This window comes from Berghia stephanieae, chromosome 1 (genome assembly GCF_034508935.2).
Source record: "Berghia stephanieae isolate SIO BIC M18660-M18661 chromosome 1, UCSD_Bste_1.3, whole genome shotgun sequence".
Classification (NCBI taxonomy): domain Eukaryota; kingdom Metazoa; phylum Mollusca; class Gastropoda; order Nudibranchia; family Aeolidiidae; genus Berghia; species Berghia stephanieae.
The window spans coordinates 101,809,965-101,836,063 of NC_088360.1; the positions used below are offsets into that span (position 1 = coordinate 101,809,965).

Here is a 26,099-nt window from a genome sequence, read left to right on the forward strand (position 1 = left end):
AGCAACAACTCACCTGTGAGTGTGAGTAGGGGATTGTGGGGACTGTTGTGGCTGGAAACTGCTCGGATTCACCTGTTGAGTGTGTCAAATCAAGTCAAGCGATGAATTTTCCACAAAATGGCTTGGGTCCTATGACGTTGTAACAAAAAAAAACTCAGCCGCCTTGACTTAGTAATAAAGGACTGCCCCAATACGTGCTATCGAACTAACAAGGTTCTGTGCAATTTACATTGCGACACGGTAAGAGACTTTTACTTTGCTAAAGTATTAGATAGACGTCTAGTATTACAGTTTTTATTTTGTTTATCTTTATTTTGATGCGACTGTGTCATCACTTACCTATTCTTCTGACACGACAGTGATTGAGATTCGTTTATCTGTGTTTATTTCATCTACGGATGCGAGGTGTATACTTCCCCGCCCCCCCCCCCCCACCCAATATTAGTTGATTTTTTAAAGAGCAAGAAAAGAAGTTGTTTTAGTTTTATCTTATCTAATTCCTCTACCTCTTACTCTTATGCTTATTACCTTGTTTTGAATTTGAAGTGGAGTTGAGGTGTTCACGAACTAATTGCCGGAGAAAACGTCCCTGTTATGACATCCTTTTTACTACCTTCTTACACTAAAACTAGATACACGGACACTGAATCGACATCTGCTATTGATATTCATAGTCATTGTTATGACCCAAAAATGTTTGAAACGAATCTTCCAATTTGACCATGATCGACCATATATATATGCAGACCTCTATATTATTTCATAACTGAAGTGTAACTTTGTAATTTATATGCTAATCACTCAATTAAAAAATATATTAAAATAAGAGCATTATTCCTATTCATTTTATGATACCACCAATTTTCTCATATCACAACCAAGTAACATTATTTTCACTAATATTCTGATAGACAATTTTTTGTTTCGGAACAAGAAGATGTTATATATATATATATATTGAAGAAAAATATCGAGAACTTGAATCTGAGTTGAGTTGGTCCCAGGTGAAAGTTTTCTCTAGATCTCTTGAGTAAGACTCACTTCAGACGATCATAACTATTGCATAAGGGGTAATTGTCTCTATTGAAGAACACTTACTCCAGCTACTAAAAAAAATAATTTTTAAAAATGAGCTTTTATATAATGCAATATCCACTAAATGTGCTCAAAGCGCTTTACAAGGGGTCCCTGGCCAACAGCAACATTTAACATTTAGGACCGGACAACGCCTGTTAGGCGATGTTACATTTTTTTCAGACAGAGACAACGCTGTTAACAGCCAGGTACTCATTTTACACCTGAGTATGGTGAGAGAATGTGAGTAAAGAGCCTTCTCCAAGGACTCAACTATGCGCAGAGCGAGGCTCGAACCCAGGACCTTCCGATCCGAAAGCGTGTCATACCACAAAACCACATAGCTGCACATAGCTACTAATTACAACAATCTACTAGAACTATTCTTACTAAGAAGACAGGGAAATTTTAAAAAATATATTGAAACTTTGTGTAGGCATGCAGATGGGGGGGGGGGGGAAGAAGAAGAGAGGTTATTGAATATATTTTGGAAACAAAGTTGTCTTGACACTTGCAGAAAATGATTTTCTCCATCATTTAGAGAATTTTGTAACTGTAACGATCATTGCACATACCTACCTGAACAGATAGCCTTATGCACACAATTAACATGAATTTTTGTTTTCACCTTTTAGGGGCAGGAATTTTGATGTCTACACGTATTTCTCCATTCTTTTCCAATTTCCACCACCTGATTTATGTAGTGACATGCATTGATATGCAATGTTTGAGTTACTAAATGTATATATACAAAATACTTCTAATATTTTTTCCCCAAAATGTTTTTAGTTAAGTATCTTTGTAGTTTTATTGTATCTTCCAGTGTCAGTGTTTACACATTCTCAGCAGTCGATATTTAAGATTTCGAATTTAAACTGAAAAAAGTAGTCTTTCGAAGCCATTAGGCCCATGGATCTGGCAGTTTATAGCAATTGCCTTTTCCCCTTTGGATAGGATGCTATTCGTTTCTTTCACAAATTACTTTCTAATGAATCACTGCTGGGGGGGGGGGGGGTTAAAAATCTCGACTTCACCTGGGATCAATCTAGGTTCCTTTAATTGTGAAGCGAGTGCTCTACGAATTGAGCTATCTGGACCCCCAATCTAAGCTGGAGCTTTATAGCTAACATTGGACCTTTCGACTATTAGATAGTTTTTTCAGTTGAAAACATTATTTTTCTTTCAGGACGACTTCTCCTCTTGTCTACTTTGGAAGTAAAAATTTAGGCAAACAACTCACTTTCCTCCACATCACTACAGTTTTATTCATATTATGAATTTTTTATGTGTTATGTTCCTTTGTGGTGGCAAAATCAATGGTATTATTATTTTTTTATTTTACATCTTTCAGATTTTCTGGTGAACTTGCAGTTAAGGAAATTATACTCTGAAATTAAGATGGATTACAGAAAACATGCTGATCAGTCTGTTCATCTCACAGATGGGAATATGTCGGTTAATCCAGACCACAAGTGGCAAGTAACTTCAGAACTGATTGATTTGTCCTCAGCCTCCCGTACCCCATCAGGAACTAAGAGAGAAAATAAGTCAAAATCGTCCTCTAAAAGAAGTCCGAAATTCTCCTTTTCTCCGTCAAGTAAAGGTGGTCGGTTTTTGATTGTTGATCAACAAACTATGAGACAGAGTCATAAAACATCAGCAGGATATTCGTTTTGGGTCTGCAATATTCCCTGCTGCAATGCACAGTGTATTTTGGATCCAGAGGAGAAGAGAATGATCAGGTACTGTGGGGATCATAACCACGAGGCTCATGTCAGCCGTGTGGTGTATAGAAATTTTATAAACGCTTTGAAGCTTTCAGTCAAGGAAAATCCTCATGTAAAACCTAAGGACCTGTATCAGAAAGAATTTAAAAGAATCAAGGATGCTTGGGAGGAGAACAGGCAGAGAAACAATGTAAGTGGGGACTTGCATCTTCCAGAGTTTGATGACGTTCAAACTGCAATGCATAACACGAGGAATGCAATACTCTCAGCTTTCTCACTGAGACCTGCAGATGAAAGCAAGATGGAGGAAAAATCACCATCATCATCAATTGGACCGAGCCGATTTACTCGGTCTAGAGATGGTTCAAGCGAAGGGAAGCGAAAGTCTGGTTCATCTAAATCTTCGCCTCAAACTTCATCCGATCTCGATGAGCTGGTGAGCAATATTATTTTAATATGCAATGCAATAATGTAAAGCTACAGTGCTGATGTTTTAAAAAGAACTGAAGTTTCTTACAAAGTAATACTGTTTGCCATTCCCCGATAACTTCTATCATTGTTTTAGGTTATAATTTGCACAAAGTGACAATATAGATGTGTACGTTTGTAATGTTTATTTGTACGTTTGTAATGTTTATTTAGTTTTATATTCTGGTAAGAACTAATTTGTCTTATGATACTTAGTTATTTGAAACGAAACATTGATGGGGGCATTATCACATAAGCATTGCAAGTTTTTAAATGAAATGCCTGTAAAGTCTTGTAAATTATCTAAAAATTTAATGCAACATTTGTTCTATGATGTTTTTTTTTTTCGTTTATTCTAAATCATTTTAACATTTTGTTTCCTTTTACATTTAATGCCACCCAGGATAACACAAGGTAGGTATGAGGTTGCTCTGTATTGTGTTTCAACTCACTTAAGAGCTCTATGCAGAAAACTTACTTAATGGCATGATTATGAAATGAATTATTCATTGTCAAACCACAAGGCAATGTTTTGTGGACTCTTCACTTGCTTGTATTAAGTCTTTGGCTTTGTTATTCTGCCTTTCCTTTACAAAAAGGTTGTCCTTGATGAGGGCACATAAGGTTATTGCAATAAATAAACTATTGGATTGCACCTATTTTTAACCTTTATGAAGGGCTTTGTCAACAAGTTGATTGCGATTTTCAACACTCATTCCCAGGATAGTCAGTACAAAAAGAACAGAAAAAATTTTAAAAATCAAAAAGACAAAACAAAACTTAGAGACTGTTTAACTCTTCCTCCTCTTACCTCCTGTCATGTCCATTATTTGAATCCCAATGGAAGGCGTTTTGGCCCAAGGAGACCTCTCTACACAATAGTTTATAAGGCACACAGGGGCAGGTCATTGGCTTTTTGTGAGCATGATAAGAACAGATTGCCTACATGAAACGTTGAAAGCAATCAATAAGAGAAGACAGAAGAAGAAATATTCAAATTTATTACATATAGTGTTGCATGAGTGATTGACACAAATAATGATGATTAACATGTGAAAAATATAAAGCCAGTACAAGCTATTATTTTACATTTTCTTATATTAATCGTGCAATGTGTAAATAGATCATGATCATCATTGCATGTTCAGCATGCCATAGTGAACTGAATGAATGAGTGTGGGTGCAGTAATTTAAAAACAATGAAAACGCCACTCAATGCAGAGCATTTTAACAATCTCCTTTATTTCCTCTTTATAGGGCATTCTTTCTCTTTATGCCTGTTTAAAATGTTTATTTTGCTCGATGATTAATGGTTGCCTTTTTATCTTTTTATTTATCACAGTGCTATCTGTGAGAAATTGACTCTAACTTAAACCTCACCGCCTGTGGTGGTCCAGTTTTTTATTTTTTCCTTCTTATAAATCTATCAAAATTTCTGAAGTCAACAACTCTATCAGGAATTCTTCTTACTTATAGGCAACCTGTGCATTACGCTGACATAGTGAATTAGGAGGTATTGAGTTAGAACATGGGTGGGAGAGAGGTTTTGTTGGGACTGAGTGTAGCTGTGGTGTCGGAGGAGTTGAGACAATAACTACTAGGCACATTGACAGTATGCCCATTGGGAAAGGCAATTTGCACACATATTTTCAGTAAACTCAGTAGTGATTGGGTAGCTAGGTCTTGTAGATCTGGCAGAAAAAAAAATTTCAGTGGTCCCCTATTCAAGGGTTGCTAAGCAAATGTTTCCATCCGTTTTATGTTACAGAGACACATGAATAAACTCCTGCTATCTGGGCATTAAATCTCTAAATGAATTCTCTACTAATTCTGTCTGGTATCAGTACTATGCACCTCAAATACGTCGTTGACCATGATTCCATAACAACTGCTTAATTTAACATTGACAGTTACAACCATTAAGAGGGTACCTGTCAATAAATCTGGTTCTTATTACGAATGGTTTTGACTTAAACTTAAAGTTGACTGCATTGTAATTGGTTGGGGTTTTTTTTTATCCTGGACATCCTTCATTTGATGTCCACATTAAAAAAAATATATTGCTGTGTGCATGAGTTTATCAATTTTCTTTTAATTTAGAAATAATTGGTCTTGCACAATTAAAGAGATTCGAACAGGGTATGAATTATGACTTGAGGATGATTATATTTCTCTGATTTTCTCTCTTGTCCACTTTTTATTTTATTGAACTTCAAGTTTATGTTGTACTTTTATCTATGAGTCATGCGTTGTTTTAAAAATATTCATTTCCTTTCAGACATGTCATGTCTCCCAATTAATCAGTATTCTGATTTTTCATAAGTTGAAACCCCTACAGTGAAAGGCCTTCCCCCCCCCCCCCCCCCCCCCCCCCCCCCCCCCTTTAAAAATTTTTTTTTTTTAAATTTTATTTTAAATACTCTTTGTCTTAGTTCTGGTATTTGTCCAAAAATATTAGTGTTTGAAATTTGATATACTTTAACTTAGGTTTGTAGTAAAAGAATTTCAATCAGTGCTATTTTTAATTTTTAAAGATTGAAACAAAACACAATGCATTAATGGGGTTTGGGTTTATTTTAGAATAAATATATACAACTACAAGATGTGTGAATCTTGTATTATTTCCACTGTAGTAGTAGGTATTTATCCTGTGAATATTTTTTGTTCCTTTTGAACTGGATGGTCACATCAAGAAATGAAAGCATACGAGAGTCTATTATTGACTTTTCTTTTCAATTGTAATCTCAAGGAGGATGCCTGGATGTCTCAGAGCCACAAGGAGGCTAGTCTGAGTGACTTTGAGGAGTGGCTGGAAGATGATGTGAATGCAAACATATCACCAAAAGTCAGTAAGATCAAACAACTGAAAGTTGACGATACCCATTCAATGACAGGAGATACCAGTATGGATGTGGACTATCCACATGACAGCGAAGGGGTGAGTGGTTCTTTATTCAAGGAAGTTTGAAAAGTAAAATGTGTCAGGTAGTTTTAAACTTTCTCACAGGATACCGGTTTTATTTGCACAGAGATAATATTTGGTATGATGTTGTATGATGGTTTGCAACTTTCGGGTTTATCAGTCTGTCTGATCTCTTTACACTTAGTTATCAATTACAAGTGGAGCTGGATGGCAAATTATTGCAACAAATCAAACTCCTATTTTACATATATCTTCCATCTCTCTATTTTGCTGTTTACAAACAACATCTACAGGCATCTAGATCACGCTAGGAGCTATTGCAGATTGCTTTTTGCGGATTTTTCTTCAGCGTTCAATACAATGCAACCTCAGTTGGTTGTTCAAAAATTGACTAGTCTGAATTTAAACAAGTATATAATTGCTTGGGTGCTCGAATTTCTTACGGAGAGAGCACAATATGTTCAATTAGGACAAAACAAATCTTCCTGTATAACTACAAATACTGGTGCTCCTCAAGGTTGTGTATTGTCCCCTGTATTATTCACAATATACACGAATGATTGTAGAATCAAAACCTGAGTGTACCTTTAATAAAGTTTGCAGATGACACCGCTCTTCAAGGCCTCATAACAAATGGCAACGAAGTGGCTTATAGGCAAGAAATTGATAGATTTGTGTCTTGGTGTGATGCCCACCACCTAGAGCTTAACATAAGCAAGACAAAGGAGCTAGTGATTGACTTTAGGAGAGTGAAGGAACCGATAGAACCGTTAAAATTAAAGGACCAATTCGTCCAGCGAGTTCCTCACTACAAATACCTTGGTGTAACGATTGATGACAGGCTCAAGCGGGATGAACACTTGAAAATAATTAAGCATAAGATGTGCAGACGTACATATTTTTTATCAAGATAAAACCCTCTGCACATTATTTTATAGAGCAGTAATTGAAAGTGTTTTGTCATTTTGTATAACAGCTTGGGGAGGCAATTGCTTAGCAGTGGAAAGGAACAAAATAAATTCAAATATTAAAAAATCCATTAAACGCTATATAAATGATGTTGACGATGTAGATCTTTTATACGAGAAATTTTGTATAAATAAAATAACTAAAATATTAAATGACCAGTATCATCCACTAAGACCATCAATTATTATGTCAGAAAGAAGTGGTCGCCCTTTCTCTATTTCAACGAAAACAGAGAGACACCGAAAATCTTTTCTGCCGTCCAGTATTAGGCTTTATAACAACAAGCAATAATCATTTTATATAATAATTTCTCATTTTTACTTTTAAAAAATATAAATATTAATTTATTAATTTATTTGTTTTGCAATCTTTTCAATTTTCAATTTATAGTGACAGTTTTAACTATTATACAGTGTTGAAATTATTCATATTATAAAGTGCAGCTCTGGTTATAGAGCTGCTCCTTTTTAAAAAAATATATATACATCCTATTTCCATTGTATTTTTATCTTATTGTGTAAATTATAACACGTCTGTACAAAAAAATTCCTTTTTGGGATGCAATAAAGTATTATTATTATTATTATTATTATTATTAATAGTTTTCATTATACATAAAGCCTTCTTTGTATTTGGTCACGTAGTCTTTGCTCCATTATTGTTATTATTTTTATTTACTAGTAAAAAGCCCGCAATTTCGCGGGGAAAGAACTATTTTCATTCGATATTGCCTGAATCATTTTCTTGTTTATCTTGATTACGATTAGATGCAAACTTTAATCGATGTGCTTGTTGCTGCCATGCTTTATTCGGCATGATTTTAGTTTATCAGTCAGTAGATATCAATATCACTAAGTCACAAGTCTTTACCACGCTTGACTTGGGAGGCCTTCCGAAAGCTCCTACGAAGGGAAACAACTTAAATAATATTTCCTCAACTCACCCCAAGAAAAAGTAAAACCTAGAGTACCTTTAACTAACCCTAATAGGAAAATAAACACCCTAGCATTATGACTAACCCTAATAGAAAAAAAAAACCCTCGGACTGCTTTGCACTACCTTTCAATACTTCACAAATTAAAATGGTGGCCGAGATTCAAAACAATGGTCAAATTAGAAAATTTTAAACTTTCACAAATCTATCAAGGTTTGTTCTAGAGTTTTAAAAATGCTTCTATATGATGACAAATTGAATAAATAAACGCCTGACAAAAGATCTACGGTGAAAATACAAATTGAAAGAATACTGGGGATGTAGGAGCTTTCGGAATGTCTCCCTCTAGCACCTTTACTAAGACTTATCACTAACCCTACTAATAGAAAAAAAAATCCTCACAAATCTATATGGTGACAAATTGAATAAATAAACGCCTGACAAAAGATCTACGGTGAAAATACAAATTGAACGAATACTGGGGATGTAGGAGCTTTTGGAAAATCTCCCCTTTACCTAACTTATGTGAGGTCAAATGAAAATCTGAAGCAGACGCGAAAAATATCAAGTTTGTTCGGGCTAGAAGCTAGACAGATACAATTGACAGTTTGCCGACAACGTTTAACTAAATATTTCCCAGAGCAATAATTATCATATCGATGACATAAAAACGACCGTAATATCAGCAGTAATATTAGCAGACGTTGTTAATCGGTGAAACTTGTTTAAAATTTGTGTAAATCCGAATACCTTCATGTGATCAAGTGAATAATATCACTATGAATGCCACGATTTGCTGAAAAAATGCCAACACACACACACACATGTATCCACCACACACAAAACACACACGCACACACACACATACACGCAATTAGAACATACTACCACATAACAACACTGATCACTGCTAAATCAACAACACAACGGAAGTAATAATAATACTTGATGTCATAAATAGATGGCGCAAACTGACAACTTTTTACAGTGTCAAAATTAGTTGATTTTGAGAGTCTTAGTGTCGTCTGTACATATTTTATGATATCTGTTTGACTCAACGAACTTTGAAACTGACTTTAAATTATAAAAGGAAATCAAGTTATCTGTTTATCTATCTGTAAAAAATACATTTCTAATTTTCAAATCTTTCAATAGAGTTGTGCGCCGTATCATTTTTTTATTGACCTAATTAAGCACAATGTTCTCCACAATGCTATATTTTTTAAAGAAATGATTTATAATTTTTTAATATTTTGGAAAAATATTGCTATTTTTATTGATTGATTTATTTTATTTATTTAGTTTTTAAATATAATTTTAGCTTTAAATTGTCAGTGGTGATCCAATCATTATTTTTTATTCTCAGGACCTTTGGAATGCCACCATACCTTTAGAGAAGATTCCTAGGAGGAAATATAGGAAAAGGCCTGCATCGCTGTCAGTGTTCACGTGTTCTCATTGCCCATACAAGTCAAACAGGCACTTCAATGTCCAGAGACACGAACGTCTGGCACATTCAAGCAAAAAGCCAGAATTCAACTGCAAGGAATGTGGCACTTCTTACTCTCTGGAGTACAGACTCAAGCTCCACATCAAGGCTGTTCACCAAGGTGAAGGTCACCATTGTCATATTTGCTCTCGCACATTTGAGACCATGACAGGGCTCAAATCACATCTGGTCACAAAACACAAAAATGATGACCCCAAGGTCAAGCGCGAGTTGCCCCCTGAGCTGACGTGCAAATTGTGCTGCCGTGTGTTTACAACCAAAGCACATTTGATGAAGCACACAAGCACACATGTCATGGTTCAGCCATACAGGTGCTACTCCTGTAACCAGCCATTTCTGGATGAATGTACATGGCTCACTCACCAAAATAATTGCAATGAAGCTTTCACAATTCAGTGTTGCCTGTGCAGTCGTATCATTCCGAGTGCTCAAGAATTGTTGGCTCATATGGATGACATGCATGGCAGGGCAGAGTATTCCTGTAACTGTGGCAAGACTTTCCCTTGGAAAAAGTCATTGCTGACCCACCAGCAAAAGTGTTCACTGTACATGGCGGAAAAAGCTCCCCCTTTATAAGATTATAAACACAGATCTGCCTTTCATACTTTGCATGCAAATTTATTTTAGATATTAAGGTCTACAGCTAAATATTTCTTTTTGAATCGCTTTCCCTCTTGCTTTTTAATTTTATATTAATATTAACGTAATTTGTTAAATGATAGTTTTCAATGATTTGTTGTTTGTTTTTGTTGCATGTATTTAATATTGTTCTTTTGACTGTTACAAGTGTTGTCTTAATTAATATTCCAAAGGTTGTTATTTTTTTGAGATTGGGAATATCTGGATTACATTTTTCTGACATAACTCATAAAAAAATTAAAAATTAACTAAGTTAACTAAGCTTAAAAGGTCTAAGGTATTTTTAAAAACATAAAGAAATGTCTTACTGATGTACAGTTCTGTCAACATAATAATGGACAGTGGAACAACATGAGAAACTGGGTGGGGTCTTTGACCTCCCATGGTGGGCAGGAGGTCATGCTGTATCTTCCGTACCGTATATATAAATTCATAGTTGCTTTCTGTCTTAGTCTTAGAATGAGATTATTTGGTTTTGTCCTCGCCCTTGCTGGAGTCCTTAGCTGAGAGAGAAACAGTCAATGTTTAGTATTAGTTTTGAGAGGTGATTTTTTTCTCTTGAAAATCATCTCTCTGTTATGTATTCTGTTTTGAGTATATTTTGTAAACTTTTGAGTCTATTTCTCTTGGTGGAATCCTATGTTGGTGTTTGGATGAGACATTTATTCTATAATGTATTTCGAGTGCCGTAAAACCCTTAAAAACCAATAAACAAAACAACATGAAAAAATTTTGATGGCTTCTGTAATTGTCAAAATCAATAAAAAATGTCTCATTGTTTGTAAATTACATCAATTTGAATTATTAATGGTAAGAATCAACATCTTTAAGCACAATTATATTCTTGTTTTCTGATCACAGCTCGCCAATAAGTGTACAAGCCATTCCTTTATTACTAATTATGGCCATCATCATTTTTTTTAAAAGAAAAAATTATTACTCAAGAATAGTTTTAGTTTTAGAAAATGAAAAAATAATGAGGGTTCATAATATTATTCTGGGCCTTGAGAGCTAGATGACAATATTAGACTTATTAAAGTAAAATATTATTGTTATTTTCTCATTTGTTTCACTTTCATTTTTTGAAATGACTGATATATCGACATCACACTAATATCGCGGTCTTGACGATGCCGATATATCCGTTTTCGACTGTATGTTTTGGTATTGAGATATTTTTATACAAAGTGAGTTTATAGGCCGTGTTTAGTGCAGTATGTTATCATTATGGCATGTGTCTCCCTTTATCTATGTCACTTCGTGACACTGAAACACCTTCTGAAAGGAGAGACATTGTGATTGAATTGTTACATAAAGCTATTTTTGTGTTACATTCTCATTAATTCAATTGAATTTTTAACCTTTATTGAAATCAAACTTACATGTACTTAATTGTTGTATATAATTCTTTATCTTGAATTCTTAATGACTCTCTTTGGTTGTGAAATACACTTGGTTGTTTATTTTTATACATATATATATGCGGGTGGTTGGATGGGAGCATCACCCTTGAATCATATACCTATGATGTTCGCATGGGTGTACGATCCGATAGTGATGTCGTTTCTTCTTCTCTTTACTAGTCTATCCTGCTTCTTTGGTTTGTGATTGTATTTTTGGCAGGGGATATTTTTTTTCTCTGTAAATCTTCTGCCTGTTTGTTCATGGTTATTTATAATTTAGCTTATGATATCTTTAGGTTATGATTTTGATTTACATTTGTACTATTTTTGTAAGATTGCTTGTTTTTTTGTTTCAGCGGTCTCTCATATAACCTCAATTGTGTTGGAAGAGACCTAAAGCAACAAACAAACAAAAAATACATATATATCATCTCATCCTTTATTATTATTATAATTATTATCATTATCAACCTATGTAACATATCAAACTTATTTTATTCACATGTTATAGATGTAGATCATTTTCAATATTATATCTATGTTTATGTAATATTTACCTTATGTTTTCTTTCTTTTACTTCCCGATGGGCGGTGGGTGTCAAATCTTGTCAGCTCTTCCATTCTCCTAAACCTTGTGTCCAAACCATATATTATTCTCTTTTTCGTGTTTTACTTTTTTTAAAGTCATATTTTCTTTCATTAAAAAATTTTTCTGCTCCGATTGGTATAAAATAATAAATTAATACATATCAATAAACAGAAAAGAAATAGGTTATTATTATTATTGTTATCATCATCATTTCTATTATTATTATTATTATTGTGGTTATTTTTATTGTTATTATTATAATCATTATCAATGTTATTTTATCACCATTACTGCTGAAAAATATAGAAAGGATTTGTGTTTTTCATGCCCATTTGTAGATCACAACTTATAATGTATTTTTTTTCTGGTTGTCTAATCATTTTACTGTAACTTGTTGGGGTTCCTGACTTCCCATAGTGGACAGGGAGGCACATACTGTGTTTTCTATCCCCCTACGTCTGATTTCCAACATGCTTTCTGTCTTTGTCTTGGAATGAGATTACTGGGTTTTGTCCAGGCCCTGGCCGGATGCCCTTGCTGAGAGGGAAACAGTTGAATGTATAGTTAGTTTTGGGAGATGATATTTTTTTCCTTGTAAATCATCTCTCTGTTATGCATTGTATTATGTTTAGTTTACATATTATATAATATGATTTGTAAACATTTGAGTGTATTCCTCTTAGTTGGGACTTGTGATTGTGTCTGGATGAGACTTTTAGGTGATCTCAAATTAAGTACACTGATGATGGTATGTTCTTGGAATCTGGGCAGGGAGGTACTTACTGCGTCTTCTATTCCCCCTATATCTGTTTTTCAACTTGCTTTCTGTCTTTGTCTTGGAATGAGATTACTTGGTTTTGTCCTGATCCTTGTCGGATGCCCTGGCTGAGAGGGAAACAGTCAAAAGTATAGTTAGTTTTGGGAGATATTTTTTACCTTGTAAATCATCTCTCTGTTACTGTTATGCATTGTATTATGTTTTCTTTACATTATATATGATTTGTAAAACATTTGAGTGTATTCCCCTTAGTGGGGGGACCTGTGCTTGTGTCTGGATGAGTCTTTTAGGATCTCATAAGTACTTTGATAGTGTGCTCTTGGAATCTACTCCTGTTTCTTATTTGAACCAATTCCCCTTTGTCTTACATTGTAATTTTAGAACTTTTTACTATCCCATTTTCTTCTTTTTTACTGGCCCTGATATGACCGTAATGTGTTGCAAGCGCCGTCAACCCTTAAAAACAACAAAACAGCTCTTGGAATCTACATCTGTTCCCTATTTGAACCAATTCCTCTTTGTCTTTCTTTTTATTGGGTGCTTTAATTGTAATTCTAGAACTTTTTAATACCACATCTTATTCCTTTTTACTAGCACTGATGTGACTTTAATGTGTTGTAAGCGCAGTAAAACTCTTAAAGCCAAACATTATATGATGATCATTCCATGACTTATGTCTTTTGTTTTCGACCTGTCAATCAATATTTTTATGCAGCAGTTTTAATAAACTCACTTCATTCCAAAGGACTCTCATAGATCATGTCAATATAAAACCCTGTTAAGAGTGTAAAATTTGTATTGTGTGTTGTGAACCGTTAGATACCTCAGTGAATAAGGCATGTACTATTCAAAGGGCGCATGTTAGGGCCTGGCTTTTTTCTTTTTTTTTTTTCTCTTTTTCCTCATATAAGCTAAGGAATGTGGAATCCTGATAAAGTGAACACTGCCGGACCTGAAAGATTGATTGACTTTATCCATTATCATTGGAACACAATCAGATAAATAACGGAAAGTGTGGGAAAAACAAGAAGTGTTGACTTTAAGCAGAAGAGAGTTATCAACTTTATATGGATTCCACTGCAATTGGACTGTTTTTATAATTGATCTCCTTCATTTGTGTCTTTTTGAACGAATCCTGTGTGATTTACTTACTTTTTATTGTATGCTAGAAACAGAAAAATTCTAAATTCCTTTGACTCATCCATCATCCTCCTTATATGTGGCATTTATATGACCTAAATGTTTTGCTAACTCCCTTTCTGGGTGGGGATCCTGACCTCCCATTGCGGGCAGGGAGGTGCATACTGTGTCTTCTATCTCCTTATATCTGTTTTCCAACATGCTTTCTGTCTTTGTCTTGGAATGAGTTTACTTGGTTTTGTCCTGGCCCTTTCCGGAGTCCTGGCTGGGAGGGAAACAGTCAAATGCATAGTTATTGTTTTGGGAGATGATATTTTTTTCCTTGTAAATCATCTCTCTGTTATGCGTTGTATTATGTTTAGTTTGCATATTATATTATATGATTGGTAAACATTTGAGTGTATTCCTCTTAGTTGGGGCCTGTGCTTGTGTCTGGATGAGACTTTTAGGTGATCTCAAATTAAGTACATTGGTGGTATGCTCTTGGAATCTACATCTGATCCCTATTTGTTCCCAGTTCCCCTTTGTCTTACTTTCTCTTGGGTGCTTTAATTGTAATTCTAGAACTTTTTACTATCCCATTTTCTACCTTTTTACTGGCGCTGATATAACCTAAATGTGTTGCAAGCGCCGTAAAACCCTTAAAAACAAAAACAACTAACTCCCTTTATTCCTAAATATACAACAATATAGGGTAGGTATTAATCTTCAATGACTGCACAAACCTTCATCAGATAATAATATGAGATTGTTCATGAGCAGATGCGGTCTTTCTGTTTTTGATATTTCCTTTCCCTTTGCAATCGTGACAAAATTCATGTCTACATTTTGAAGTGTTCACTTCGTTAACTTTAATAGAAAAATACATTTAATGCTTTTGTTTCACAATACATGAAATATTTTTAATACAAACTTGGTTCACAAATTAGGCACTCATCTACGGCACTAAAGGTCAGGTTGTCGAGCCGAATGATAATTTAAAGTCAAGAAAAAAACTTTGGAATATGAAATGCCATCATTAATTGGTCATTACTGGCGGTATAAAATCAGTTTACTTCTAACATAGCCCGGTTGTCACTTCAAAATAGCCTGAGCTATTGTATGCTGTATGGTGTAAAGTGAAAATTTTTATGCTGTTATCTATAAATTTGGTTGTGAACTGTTATGATTCTGACTTATTATATTGTTTTAAGAAAAGTTTTGTATCACTATCGGTACATTAACTAAGGTGATAAAATAAAACTTGTATTATATACAATTATGTACATAAAGCAATGTTGCCAATTTTATTGTTTTGATACAGTGATCACAGATTTTTAGGATTTTTGGGAATTGCAGTTTTCTTCCATTTTGTCATCTCGTCATCCTGCCTTAAGATGTACTTACATCATTCCAATGTTATTTATATAATGATAATATACTTAATGATATTGTGCCTTCTGTGAGTGCAAAGATTTCTTTCTTGCACACTTCCAGAATAACCTATGTAGAAGATATATTATCAAGAATAAATTTCCCTTTTTTAACGACAAAAATGTTTTTTCCTTTATGTAACTTTTTTGTTTGTTTTGCAATCGATGGACTAGATGGGGTATTCTGACCTCCCATGGTCACTATATGTTTTCCATCTTTGTCTTGGAATGAGATTACGTGTACACTCAAATGCTTACACTATAGATAGTATGCAGATGACGTCACTCAGGCCTTTGTTATTGTTTTTGCCATCCGCGTTTGTGAGTTGTTCTCACTAAACTGTATTAACCAGACTATAAAAGTTCATGGTTACACAGAGTTTGTGTGTTGGTCCGTTATACTTCCGGATGGCAATGTTGTGAACTCCTTGGCCAAGCGCATTCTATCTATACATTAAAAATAACAAATATAATAATACATAACAGTAACAGAGAGATGATTTATAAGGAAAAAAAATATCATCTCCCAAAACAATAACTATGCATTTGACTATTTCCCTCCCAGCTAGGACTCCTGCCAGGGCCAGGACAAAACCAAGTAATCTCATTCCAAGACAAAGACAGAAAGCATGTTGGAAAACAGATATAGGGGGATAGAAGACACTGTAAAATAGTGCCTCCCTGCCCACAAAGGGAGATGGCATCAGTAAATAAAAGATGGCAAAAGAAAAAGAAGTGAAACTATGTTCATGAAATCAAGGTTGGTTTATTTGTTAACAAATCATAAAACAAATATATTTTCAACATATTGTATCATTTAATCTCTAAAAATAAAAAGATTTCATGTAACCTTTGAATCAGGACACATGTTTTGTGAAACAAGAAAAATTATAGCAATAGTACTAATAATAATAATGATAATAATAAAAATAATGATGATGAATTACACTGAAGATGGGTCTCTCAAAATAACATTTATTTAAAAACTAAGCCTATCTAAATCTAAGGCATAAACATCATTGTTTGTTTTTAAGTTTTAAGGGTTTTACGGCGCTTGCAACACAATAAGGTCATATTAGCGCCAGCAGAAAGGAAGATAATGGGATAGTAAAAAGTTCTAGAAATACAATTAAAGTACCCAAGAAAAAGAAAGACAAAGGGGGATTAGCTCAAATAGGGAACAGATGTAGATTCCAAGAGCACACTATTAATGTACTTATTTTGAGATCACCTAATTGTCTCATCCTGACACAAGCACAGGTCCCTGCTAAGAACACACTCAAATGTTTACAAATTATATGTAGAACAAAAATAATACAATGCATAACAGAGATGATTTACAAAAAAAATATCATCTCCCAAAACCCTATCTCTACATTTGGCTGTTTTCCCTCTCAGTAAGATTATCCGGCCAGGCCAGGAGAAAAACCCAAGTAATCTCATTTCAAGACAGACAGAAAGCATGTTGGAAAACATAATATAGGGGGATAGAAGACAGAGTAAGTGCTTGCCTGACCCCTATGGGAGGTCAGGAACCTCACCCAGATAAACATCATTGGAATAATGATATATGAAGTTATTTAATAACCAAATCATTATTGTAATAACTCTCGAATCGACATGATACATTACCCTTTAAAACCAATGAATAGACGCATATATCTGCGTTCAACACCTCTTGTAAACATGGATGCATAGGAATGATGTAACTGAACATTTGTGAAGTCCTTAAGAGAGTTCTAAGTTAACCCCCCCCAAAAAAAATCCCAACAAAATTTGTATTTTGGTGTAAAACAGACAAAAATATCATAATCTGACGACTACCATTGTAAATGCAGTACAGATGAAGACTAACAAATACGCGAAATACTACCATTGAAAGATGAATTTATGCTTATGAAAGTAACCGCATTACAGATGAAGACTGTGTAACAAATACGCGAAATACTACCATTGAATATGTTTGTTTGTTTGTTTGTTGCTTTAGGTCTCTTCCAACACAATTGAGGTTATATGAGAGACCGCTGAAACAAAAAAACAAGCAATCTAACAAAAATAGTACAAATGTCAATCAAAATCATAACCTAAAGATATCATAAGCTAAATTATAAATAACCAAGAACAAACAGGCAGAAGATTTACAGAAAAAAAATATCCCCTGTCAAAAATACAATCACAAACCAAAGAAGCAGGATAGGCTAGTAAAGAGAAGAAGAAACGACATCACTATCGGATCGTACACCCATGCGAACATCATAGGTATATGATTCAAGGTTGATGCTCCCATCCAACCACCCACTACCATTGAATATGAATTTATGCTTATGAAAGTAACCGCATTACAGATGAAGACTCTAACTAATACGCAAAATACTACCATTGAAAGATGAATTTATGCTTATGAAAGTAAAATCAGTAAAATACAAAATAATTGGAATCAAACGGCTGGCAGATTTGCTCAGAATACTCAAATTTATGCCAAAGTCAATGTCAGCAAATTTTATAAAATTGTTTCGTAAAAGTGAAAGCAAATATTAAAACAAGTTATGGAACATACATCATTTGAAAAATTTAATATTAAACAACTTTTACAAAATACAACACTTTTTAATTTTGTTGAGACTTCCATTTGCATAAGGCTTGTTCTCAACAAACCATTCAGCATTTTTTGGAAGGTAGCCATCTTGTTCTTTGTTGAAAATGGGAAGAGAACAATGAAACCCTTACATAAAGAGAAAACCGTGTAATATCATACACATATATTTCAACTAAAATCTAGATAGTTCTCACTAAATGCAAAGTGCTATGTAATTGAATAACCAAAATGTAACCCACAGGCTCAAAACTTTTATGTCAGAATGACATTGATGCTGAAAATTGAATAAATCATCAAAACTTTTTTAACTTGGGTTAAATTTATGTTTTGTTGTTTAATTATTTTGTTAATGTAGAAATACAAATAGTTTGATAAAGTTCATAAAACTAAAATTTCTTCTTTTTAAAAAAAAATAAATTTTAAACTTAAAATTCAATTTTTGTCATCTGCTTCACTCTGACACGAGGCCTGTTTTACTCGATGGCTTACAAATTGGAATTAAAATTTTTTGTTACATCATTTTTGATGCGATGAAGGAAAACTAAATGTATATCTGGGAAACTTGCCTTTCCAGAAACTCTCAAAAGAATCAGAGTGTCCGTTTGCAACCTTTATGATCAATGACCATTTATTGCTATTACTTTATATCGTAACCCTGTAATTCATTTATGAAACTGTTACATATCAAATATCGAGATTTTGACGTTGACAGGTTTTTAAAAAAATCAACAAACAAAACTAAGACTGATCTATTGACCACGTAAGGAAGGTAAAGCTTATCAGGCATTTAATGATCAGATGATTAGTTTACAAATGAAATAACATAGAGTAGAAAGCAGTAGTGAAGGACATTGGGAGTTTTAAGTATACACACACATCAAATTAAAGTTGTCTCTTTCCTTCATTAACTTTTCCTAACCAACTACACAACTTTACAATCCCCTTTATCCTTTTGAAATCTCTTTTTAAAAATATGAGCAACTACACAATTTTGCAATCACCAGAGATTGTCTGATGAAGACAACTCGCAGATAGACAGCAAGCTATCTATTTAGCCCTTACTCAGATCAAAAGTCAGAAATTGAGTTGCAAATCTAAAATCATGAATCAGTCCCCTCTCAGTACTATATTTCACTTTCATGTTGTAGATTCATTGTTGCATGTGGATAAAACATTATTGAAGACCATAGGGCAGACCTGGCTACTTGAAAATTTAAAAATTCGTAATTTTAAGGAGAGAAAAATAGAGTAGCTATAGTTAACTTTAAAAAATGAACTATTTGCCCTCAAGATGATTAAATAACACGTCAAAATCCTTAAACTTATGCAGTAGACATTGACTTTCATTCTCAATAAGTTTTATTGACGTCGAAATGCTCATAAAATTTTGAAATTTGAGCCAAAATTTCGTAATTTTATGAATTTTTCGTAATAATAGGCAGGTCTACCACATGTCACACTGACTCCACTTTGAGAAAACACAAATGTAAATAATATTTTGGAAGTTTTTACTCTGTATTGGTTTGATTCCCCCCCCCACTTCTCTCTCTTTATCTTGATATTGGTGTCCTTCTTCAGTAAATTCATATTTTCATATTAAACTTTGAGAAATGAACAATATGCTAAGGGGCATAACTCATAAAAATTGATTTTGTGACATGTGCTCTTTTTTCTCCCATTCGTCTTCAATTGTATAAATGCCAATTTCATTGCTCTTTTCCTCCCCTGTGGTCTTCAACTGTATTCATGCAAATTCCAGTCTTTTAACATTCAGATTCATTCACACATTTTCCCATTTTATCACCACCTGTAATTAAATTTCATCTTGAATAAGTACTTGATGTTAACCTGTGCAATGTCATACACGATGTATCTGGGGTTACAATTAAGGAGAATGTAATCAACAAGAGTAGGACAAATAAAATAATTACAAACATAAAAAATATAAGAGGTTGAAAGATTACTTGCATAATTTAACACAAAATCAGGTTTTTAACTAATATTCGAGCACTTATTTACACTGTGGTCCAGTGACATTTAATACTTTGTCCATTGAAACATAGCAATAGGCATGACTCTCCGAGTCGCATGACAAATTTTATTCTAGTAATAATATGTAATAAAAAAATTCCTTCAGAGCCATAGTCCATGGAGCCGGAGTTTATCCCGGTTTCTATAGCGTGAAACGGACAATAGCAATTGTTTGCTATCCTTTGGATAGAATGCTAGACTATTGCAAAATACTTTCCACCAGATCTAACAGACCCAGCTACCCTATCACTGCTGGGTGGACAAGAGGGTCAGAAAATATCCCGACTGCACCCAGAATCGATCTCCATCCCTTTGCACATGAAGTGAGAGCTCTACCAATTTAGCGATCTGTACCCAAAATAATTACAAACATGAGAAAAATTATCCTAAAAAGTTGAAAGATTAAACATAACATCACGTATTTAACTAATATTTGCAGCACTCATTTACAATTTAGTCGAGTGACATCCCAAGAATAAACTCAATCTCATGGGTGAATAATACTTTGTCTATTGAAACATAACAATAAGCATGACTCCCAGAATAATTTGGCAAATTTTACTCCAATATAATATGTAAAGTGATTCTTTATCGCTTCATAAAATCAAATTTTAATACAGGTCTCTATCATTTTATTTTTAAAACCCGCATATAATCCACATCAAAATGCAGAAAGCAAGATATTCCTAGAATCAAACTTAAAAAATGAAAATTAAAAAAAAATAAAAATATATATCTGCCGTCTTAAGGAAAAAGACTGTATGTGTACTTGTAATAAGAGGCCATATACGGTCTTTTTCCTATAAATATATATATTTATATATATATATAGTAAATAAAAAAGAAAGTGATGATATCAATAATAGAAATTGGTAGAAAAATAAGACATAACAGAAAATTATGTCTAAATAATAAATGTAAAAAATCAATACCAGCAAACATTGGGTAAAACAAACACAAGCAAAGGATACTCGTTGTACAACAAACTGGATCTGTCCACCCCAGAGTTAGTTCCCACTCCCATAGGAAGTATAACGCCATCAGGATCTACATATGTGCCATTTGGATCTGGGCAGGTGCGACCACAACCTAAGGAAGAAATGAATGAATGGAAAGTGACCCCTTGGGCAAAGACAGCATCTATAATGTGGGAAAGGCAGTATCTAATGACATTTCAAGATCTTATTACAAGTCGATAAGACGTGCCAAATACTTTTCTACCATCTGTCTGGATTATAAGTGATGTAGTATGAATGTTTATATTGTTTTTTTATTGTCTGAAAAGGGTTTTAAGCCTGAAATGTCTCGCGCATGGTATTTTGTTCTTTTTCAAAGCTGTTATATTCATTATTGTTCATTTATTTTAGTCTAGTTGCTTAGTATTCACATAATACTAAACTGAGGTGATGATTTGTTGTAACTCTTATATGTAATTCTTCTTTTTAACCTCTTACCTCTGCTGTTATGGGTTGGAACGTATACTGCATTCTGAATGCAAGGAAAATGCAATGTCTTATCTGATTACATATTCCGAGTCAAAAGGACAGTGGATGATTTTACACAGGCAAAATTTATTTTTAAAAACTCAGTATAACCAACTGGTCAAGCTTTTAGTCATAATGAGAGTTAATCAGTCATCAATAATTAAAATAGATTTCTTAGACTCTTACAACTTTGTGGTCTCACAGTATAACACTTGCCTTCATTAACATAGTTCTCAGACAAAACTAACCTTTTGTGCTGTGTTTGCCCTTTGGAAGTTTCTCCACATATTCAGATCCTGTCAATTCATACCTGGTTACAAGACAGTAGATGTATTATTAATGCAGTTTTTCATTGTAATTAGTGAAAGAATATCTGTTTTGCGCTTTAAAAAAATATTTCATGCTTTCTAAACAACAAACCTACACTTATAATCAACACCCACCATCCTACTTCAGGCACATCCAAAAAAAATTCAACAGTAAGAGATAGATTATACAATAATAATAATAATAATAATAATAATAATAATAATAATAATAATATAATAATAATAATAATAATAAGAAGAAGAAAAGAAGAAGAAGAAGAAGAAGAAGAAGAAGAAGAAGAAGAAGAAGAAGAAGAAGAAGAAGAAGAAGAAGAAGAAGATATGGTTTTTATATAGCGCCTTACCCTGTATCTCAACAAGCTCAAAGCACTTAACAGTAACATGACAACTTTCACTCAAACATACAACCACTCAAACATGCAGTATGAAACAGAGCAATATAATTCTATTGTTACATATTAAAAAGAAAACACATAATAGACTTATCAAAGATAAATGTAATAAGACCTTATGTAATGATAAAGAAATTATAAACACAATGAGCGTGTACTACACTGAGAAATACAAGGGTATTCAAGAAGTGGAACCATTCAAGTCTACCAATCCAGAACTTGAAATGTCCAAACACCCCAAGAAATAAGAGAAGCCATACAAAAGCTCAATAACAACAGATCACCAGGTTTAGATGGTGTTAGAGCAGAAAATAAATGTCTTGTCGAGGAAGGCATGCAAATACTGGCTGATATGTATAATAAGATATGCGTTCTCAATCTTGGAAGTGGAAAACTCATTCTGCTAAACCAACCAAATAAGAAAGGCACTTTGGAAAATTCATGACCAATCGTTTTATTATCCACACTAAGAAAAGTTTTAAGCACAATCACTTTCAAAAGAATTAAGGAAAAGGTAGAGGAAAATCGATACCATCAGAAAGCAGGTTCAGAAGAGATAGAAGCACTGCGGACAGAGGATGGACCCATCGATGGTTAAACACCAGAACTGAAAAATATAAGGAAGAACTTACGATACTTGGAATAGATATGATTTCAGCTTTCGACACCCTATGTAGAACCAAATTGTCATCAATTCTTGACTCATTCTTAGATAAAGATCATGTGAAGCTCATGAGATATCTGTTATCAAATACATTACAATTTGAATCCGACAGAGAATTAACAACAATATCAACCTCAATTGGATCCCCTCAAGGAGACAGCTTATAGTCCAATTCTGTTCACTATATACCTGGAATCGGAAAACATACACCCAATAATATCAACTACTCTAGAAGCATGGATCTAAAAGTGAATCAATCCAAAACAGAAGACACAAAAATCAACAAAAATTTTAATGAATGGAAAAGTATACGAAAACTAGGCAATTTGATTAACGAAAATGAAGACATCAGAAAACGAAAGCAGCTGGCCACCAATGCATTCAACCAACTCCAAAATTTATGTAATAGAAAAAAATATAGTCAATGAGAATGAACGAATACAGGTTTACGGGGCGCTGATATTCCGATATTGACATATGAATTGTGGAACCCAGGGCCTCACGAAAAAGAACTTAGAAAGTCTTGATTCATACAACTGCAAACAATTGCATCGTGTAATGGGAATCTATTGGCCAGAGACAATTACAAATGGTGATCTGTATGAAAAAACCCAGAGTCCAGTGATAAAAGGACAGCGATGGAAGCTATTTGATCACATCTTACGCCGAGATCATAACATCCCATCCCAAACTGCAATGACAGAATATTTCCTTCATGGCAACAAATGTTTAGGGAGAACACCAACATCAATAGTACCCTGAACAAGGATCTCTCTACATTTCAGAAAGTTCTAAAAAAAAATCAGATGATGCTGAAATAATCACTGAAGAACCAAGAAAAACTGCAGCGCCTTCTGTACTAAAGACATAACAAAATCTAGACAGCCACAAATCTCTGGCCCAGGACTGTGACCAATGGAAACAGCAAAATGGATAGAGAGAGCAGACTGACTCCTCGAATTTCCAGCAAGCGTCATTACAACTACTACTATTTCGCTATAAAAATACTAACTAGCACACAAAGGAAAAATTACACAAACTATTAGGAGATGAATTTGATAAAAGATAATTAGTGGAAAAGACTGTACCCATCATGGGAAATTAAGTTTTTACAGCTTTCAGACAAACTGTTAGCAAAGGTTCAGAATTTTTCAGACATAGTACTCATTTTTAAAATTCCAATGAACCAAACCAAAGCCGAAAATTATTTTAAAAACTATTTTCACCAAATAGTCCACTTTTCCATGATTTTCCTGTTAACCCTTTCCTTACCAACTATAGGAAAATCAACACATTCGTGACGATACAACCAACATTTTTCATATTCAAATTTAAAGATAATGAAAAGTGTGTTGTAGAACAAGTTTTACTAAAGAAATTATGTATCGGAAGAATTTTACTGCTATTATGTCTGAGTGATAAAAATATATATTTTTGTGTTAGTTGGGTGTGAAGTTTTGGGGAAAATCCTGAAAATGGCTGGTAAGGAGAGAGTTAAGCTGGAATTCCTCCAATCAATTGATAGAACCTATATTCTTTAAAAACTGATTTTCTTTTGACTCAACTATGTAAAGAAAAAAAAAAAAAGAATAGTCATTGCAATCCAATCCACATTTCCCATCTGCAAAAGAATTCCAACTCTAACTTACATGTTTCCAAGAGCTACCTCACATAGCATCATGAGACCAATGTTATCATGTTTGGACGTCCTACAGTAGTTGGCACTCTTGGTTACCATGTCTGCAAAGTAAATACCTTTTCCAAACATGTAACCAGTCTGGTAGAGAAAGAACAATTCAAACAATGTGTAATTCTGATAATTTGAGAGTTTTACAGCATCAAGTTAAACTTTTTATTACAATTCAGAAAAAGGAAGATGATTGAAATTTTTAAAAATCTAAACTGGAGGGATGATTTTTTTTTTCGCAAGAGTTTACAAAATAACATCTTCCATTTGTAGCTAATTTGTTTATGAAATTTGGTCAACAAAATGAAGAAATTATGTACAAATAAAACTAGATTACTTCTTCAAGATTGCAGATCTCTGACAATTGATCACAAATGTTGATAATAATAAACGATTACATTTTATAAAGACAAGAATATCTCTGCATTATCGACATTTACAAAAGGAATGTAAAACAAAACTAATCGATGCATTTAAGACACACTTTTCAAAAAAGCTCAGTCATCAATCTGGCAAAAGAAGGGGAAAAAAGGAAGGAAGACAGCTTTGGACAAGAAGACTGAACGAAAATAAAGGGAAAAAGGAGGAGGAGGAAAAGGATGACAACAAAAAGAACTAGAAGAAGAAGAACTCGAAGAAGAAGAAGAAGAAGAAGAAGAAGAAGAAGAAGAAGAAGAAGAAGAAGAAGAAGAAGAAGAAGAAGAAGAAGAAGAGGAGGAAGAAGAAAAAGAAGAAGAAGGAGAAGAAGGAGAAGAAGAAGAATAGAGTTGATACAGAATACAGCCATCTTACAACAGGAGCTTCTGGTGGAGCAATACGAAGCCCCTGAGACAGGATGCCTCCAAAGTTGGTGACTCTGGAGCCGTGCCACAGTAGCTGTCGATTGTGGAGGGCCTTAAAAGGCCTGTAAACTTGGGCCTCTCCTTCTCTTGCTACTTTGAGGATCTGGTGGTGAAATGGAATTAAAACAACAAAACAAAGATCAAAATATATGTGAAGAGTCTTTGAACTTACACATATAAAATCATTGAGATGCTTCATCTTTATCAAATGTAATGAGTTTTCATTCAAAACCTTTCCAATTAAAAAAAAATTTAAAAATCAAACTGAATTCAAGTAATTTCTCTTCCCTTTCCAAAAGAATTTTCTTAAGTACCACCATATTATGATAAAACCTTGCATTTTTGATCAAGTGACAAAAATGAGTTTTATTGCTTTAATTTGGAAACTAGAATATTAGTTTATCTAATTTGCATATCCATTTATAAGCAACAAGTCAATATGTACTGAAGTATGGGACCACACTATACCAATTAGCTTTTTTAAAATATGAAATATAGAGCAACATAA

General features: G+C 33.7%; 2 protein-coding genes across 2 annotated transcripts in view; one reads left to right on the forward strand and one right to left on the reverse strand.

Annotated features, from left to right (window-relative positions):
- The first annotated feature begins 11 nt into the window (after nt 1-11).
- LOC144962571 (uncharacterized) lies at nt 12-15,689 on the forward strand. Its single transcript, XM_078895614.1, has 4 exons — nt 12-240; nt 2,426-3,237; nt 6,019-6,207; nt 9,462-15,689. Exons 2-4 carry the CDS (start codon nt 2,473-2,475, stop codon nt 10,179-10,181), a joined length of 1,674 nt encoding a protein of 557 aa, XP_078751740.1. The 5' UTR covers nt 12-240; nt 2,426-2,472; the 3' UTR covers nt 10,182-15,689.
- Nucleotides 15,690-16,316: 627 nt separating this feature from the next.
- LOC144962570 (poly [ADP-ribose] polymerase 1-like) overlaps nt 16,317-26,099 on the reverse strand; it is a 29,488-nt gene continuing 19,705 nt past the window's right edge. The window contains 5 exon segments of the mRNA XM_078895613.1: nt 16,317-20,035; nt 21,165-21,282; nt 21,926-21,987; nt 24,712-24,839; nt 25,542-25,694. Of these exon segments, the coding sequence (XP_078751739.1) occupies nt 19,963-20,035; nt 21,165-21,282; nt 21,926-21,987; nt 24,712-24,839; nt 25,542-25,694 (534 nt within the window). The 3' untranslated portion in view covers nt 16,317-19,962.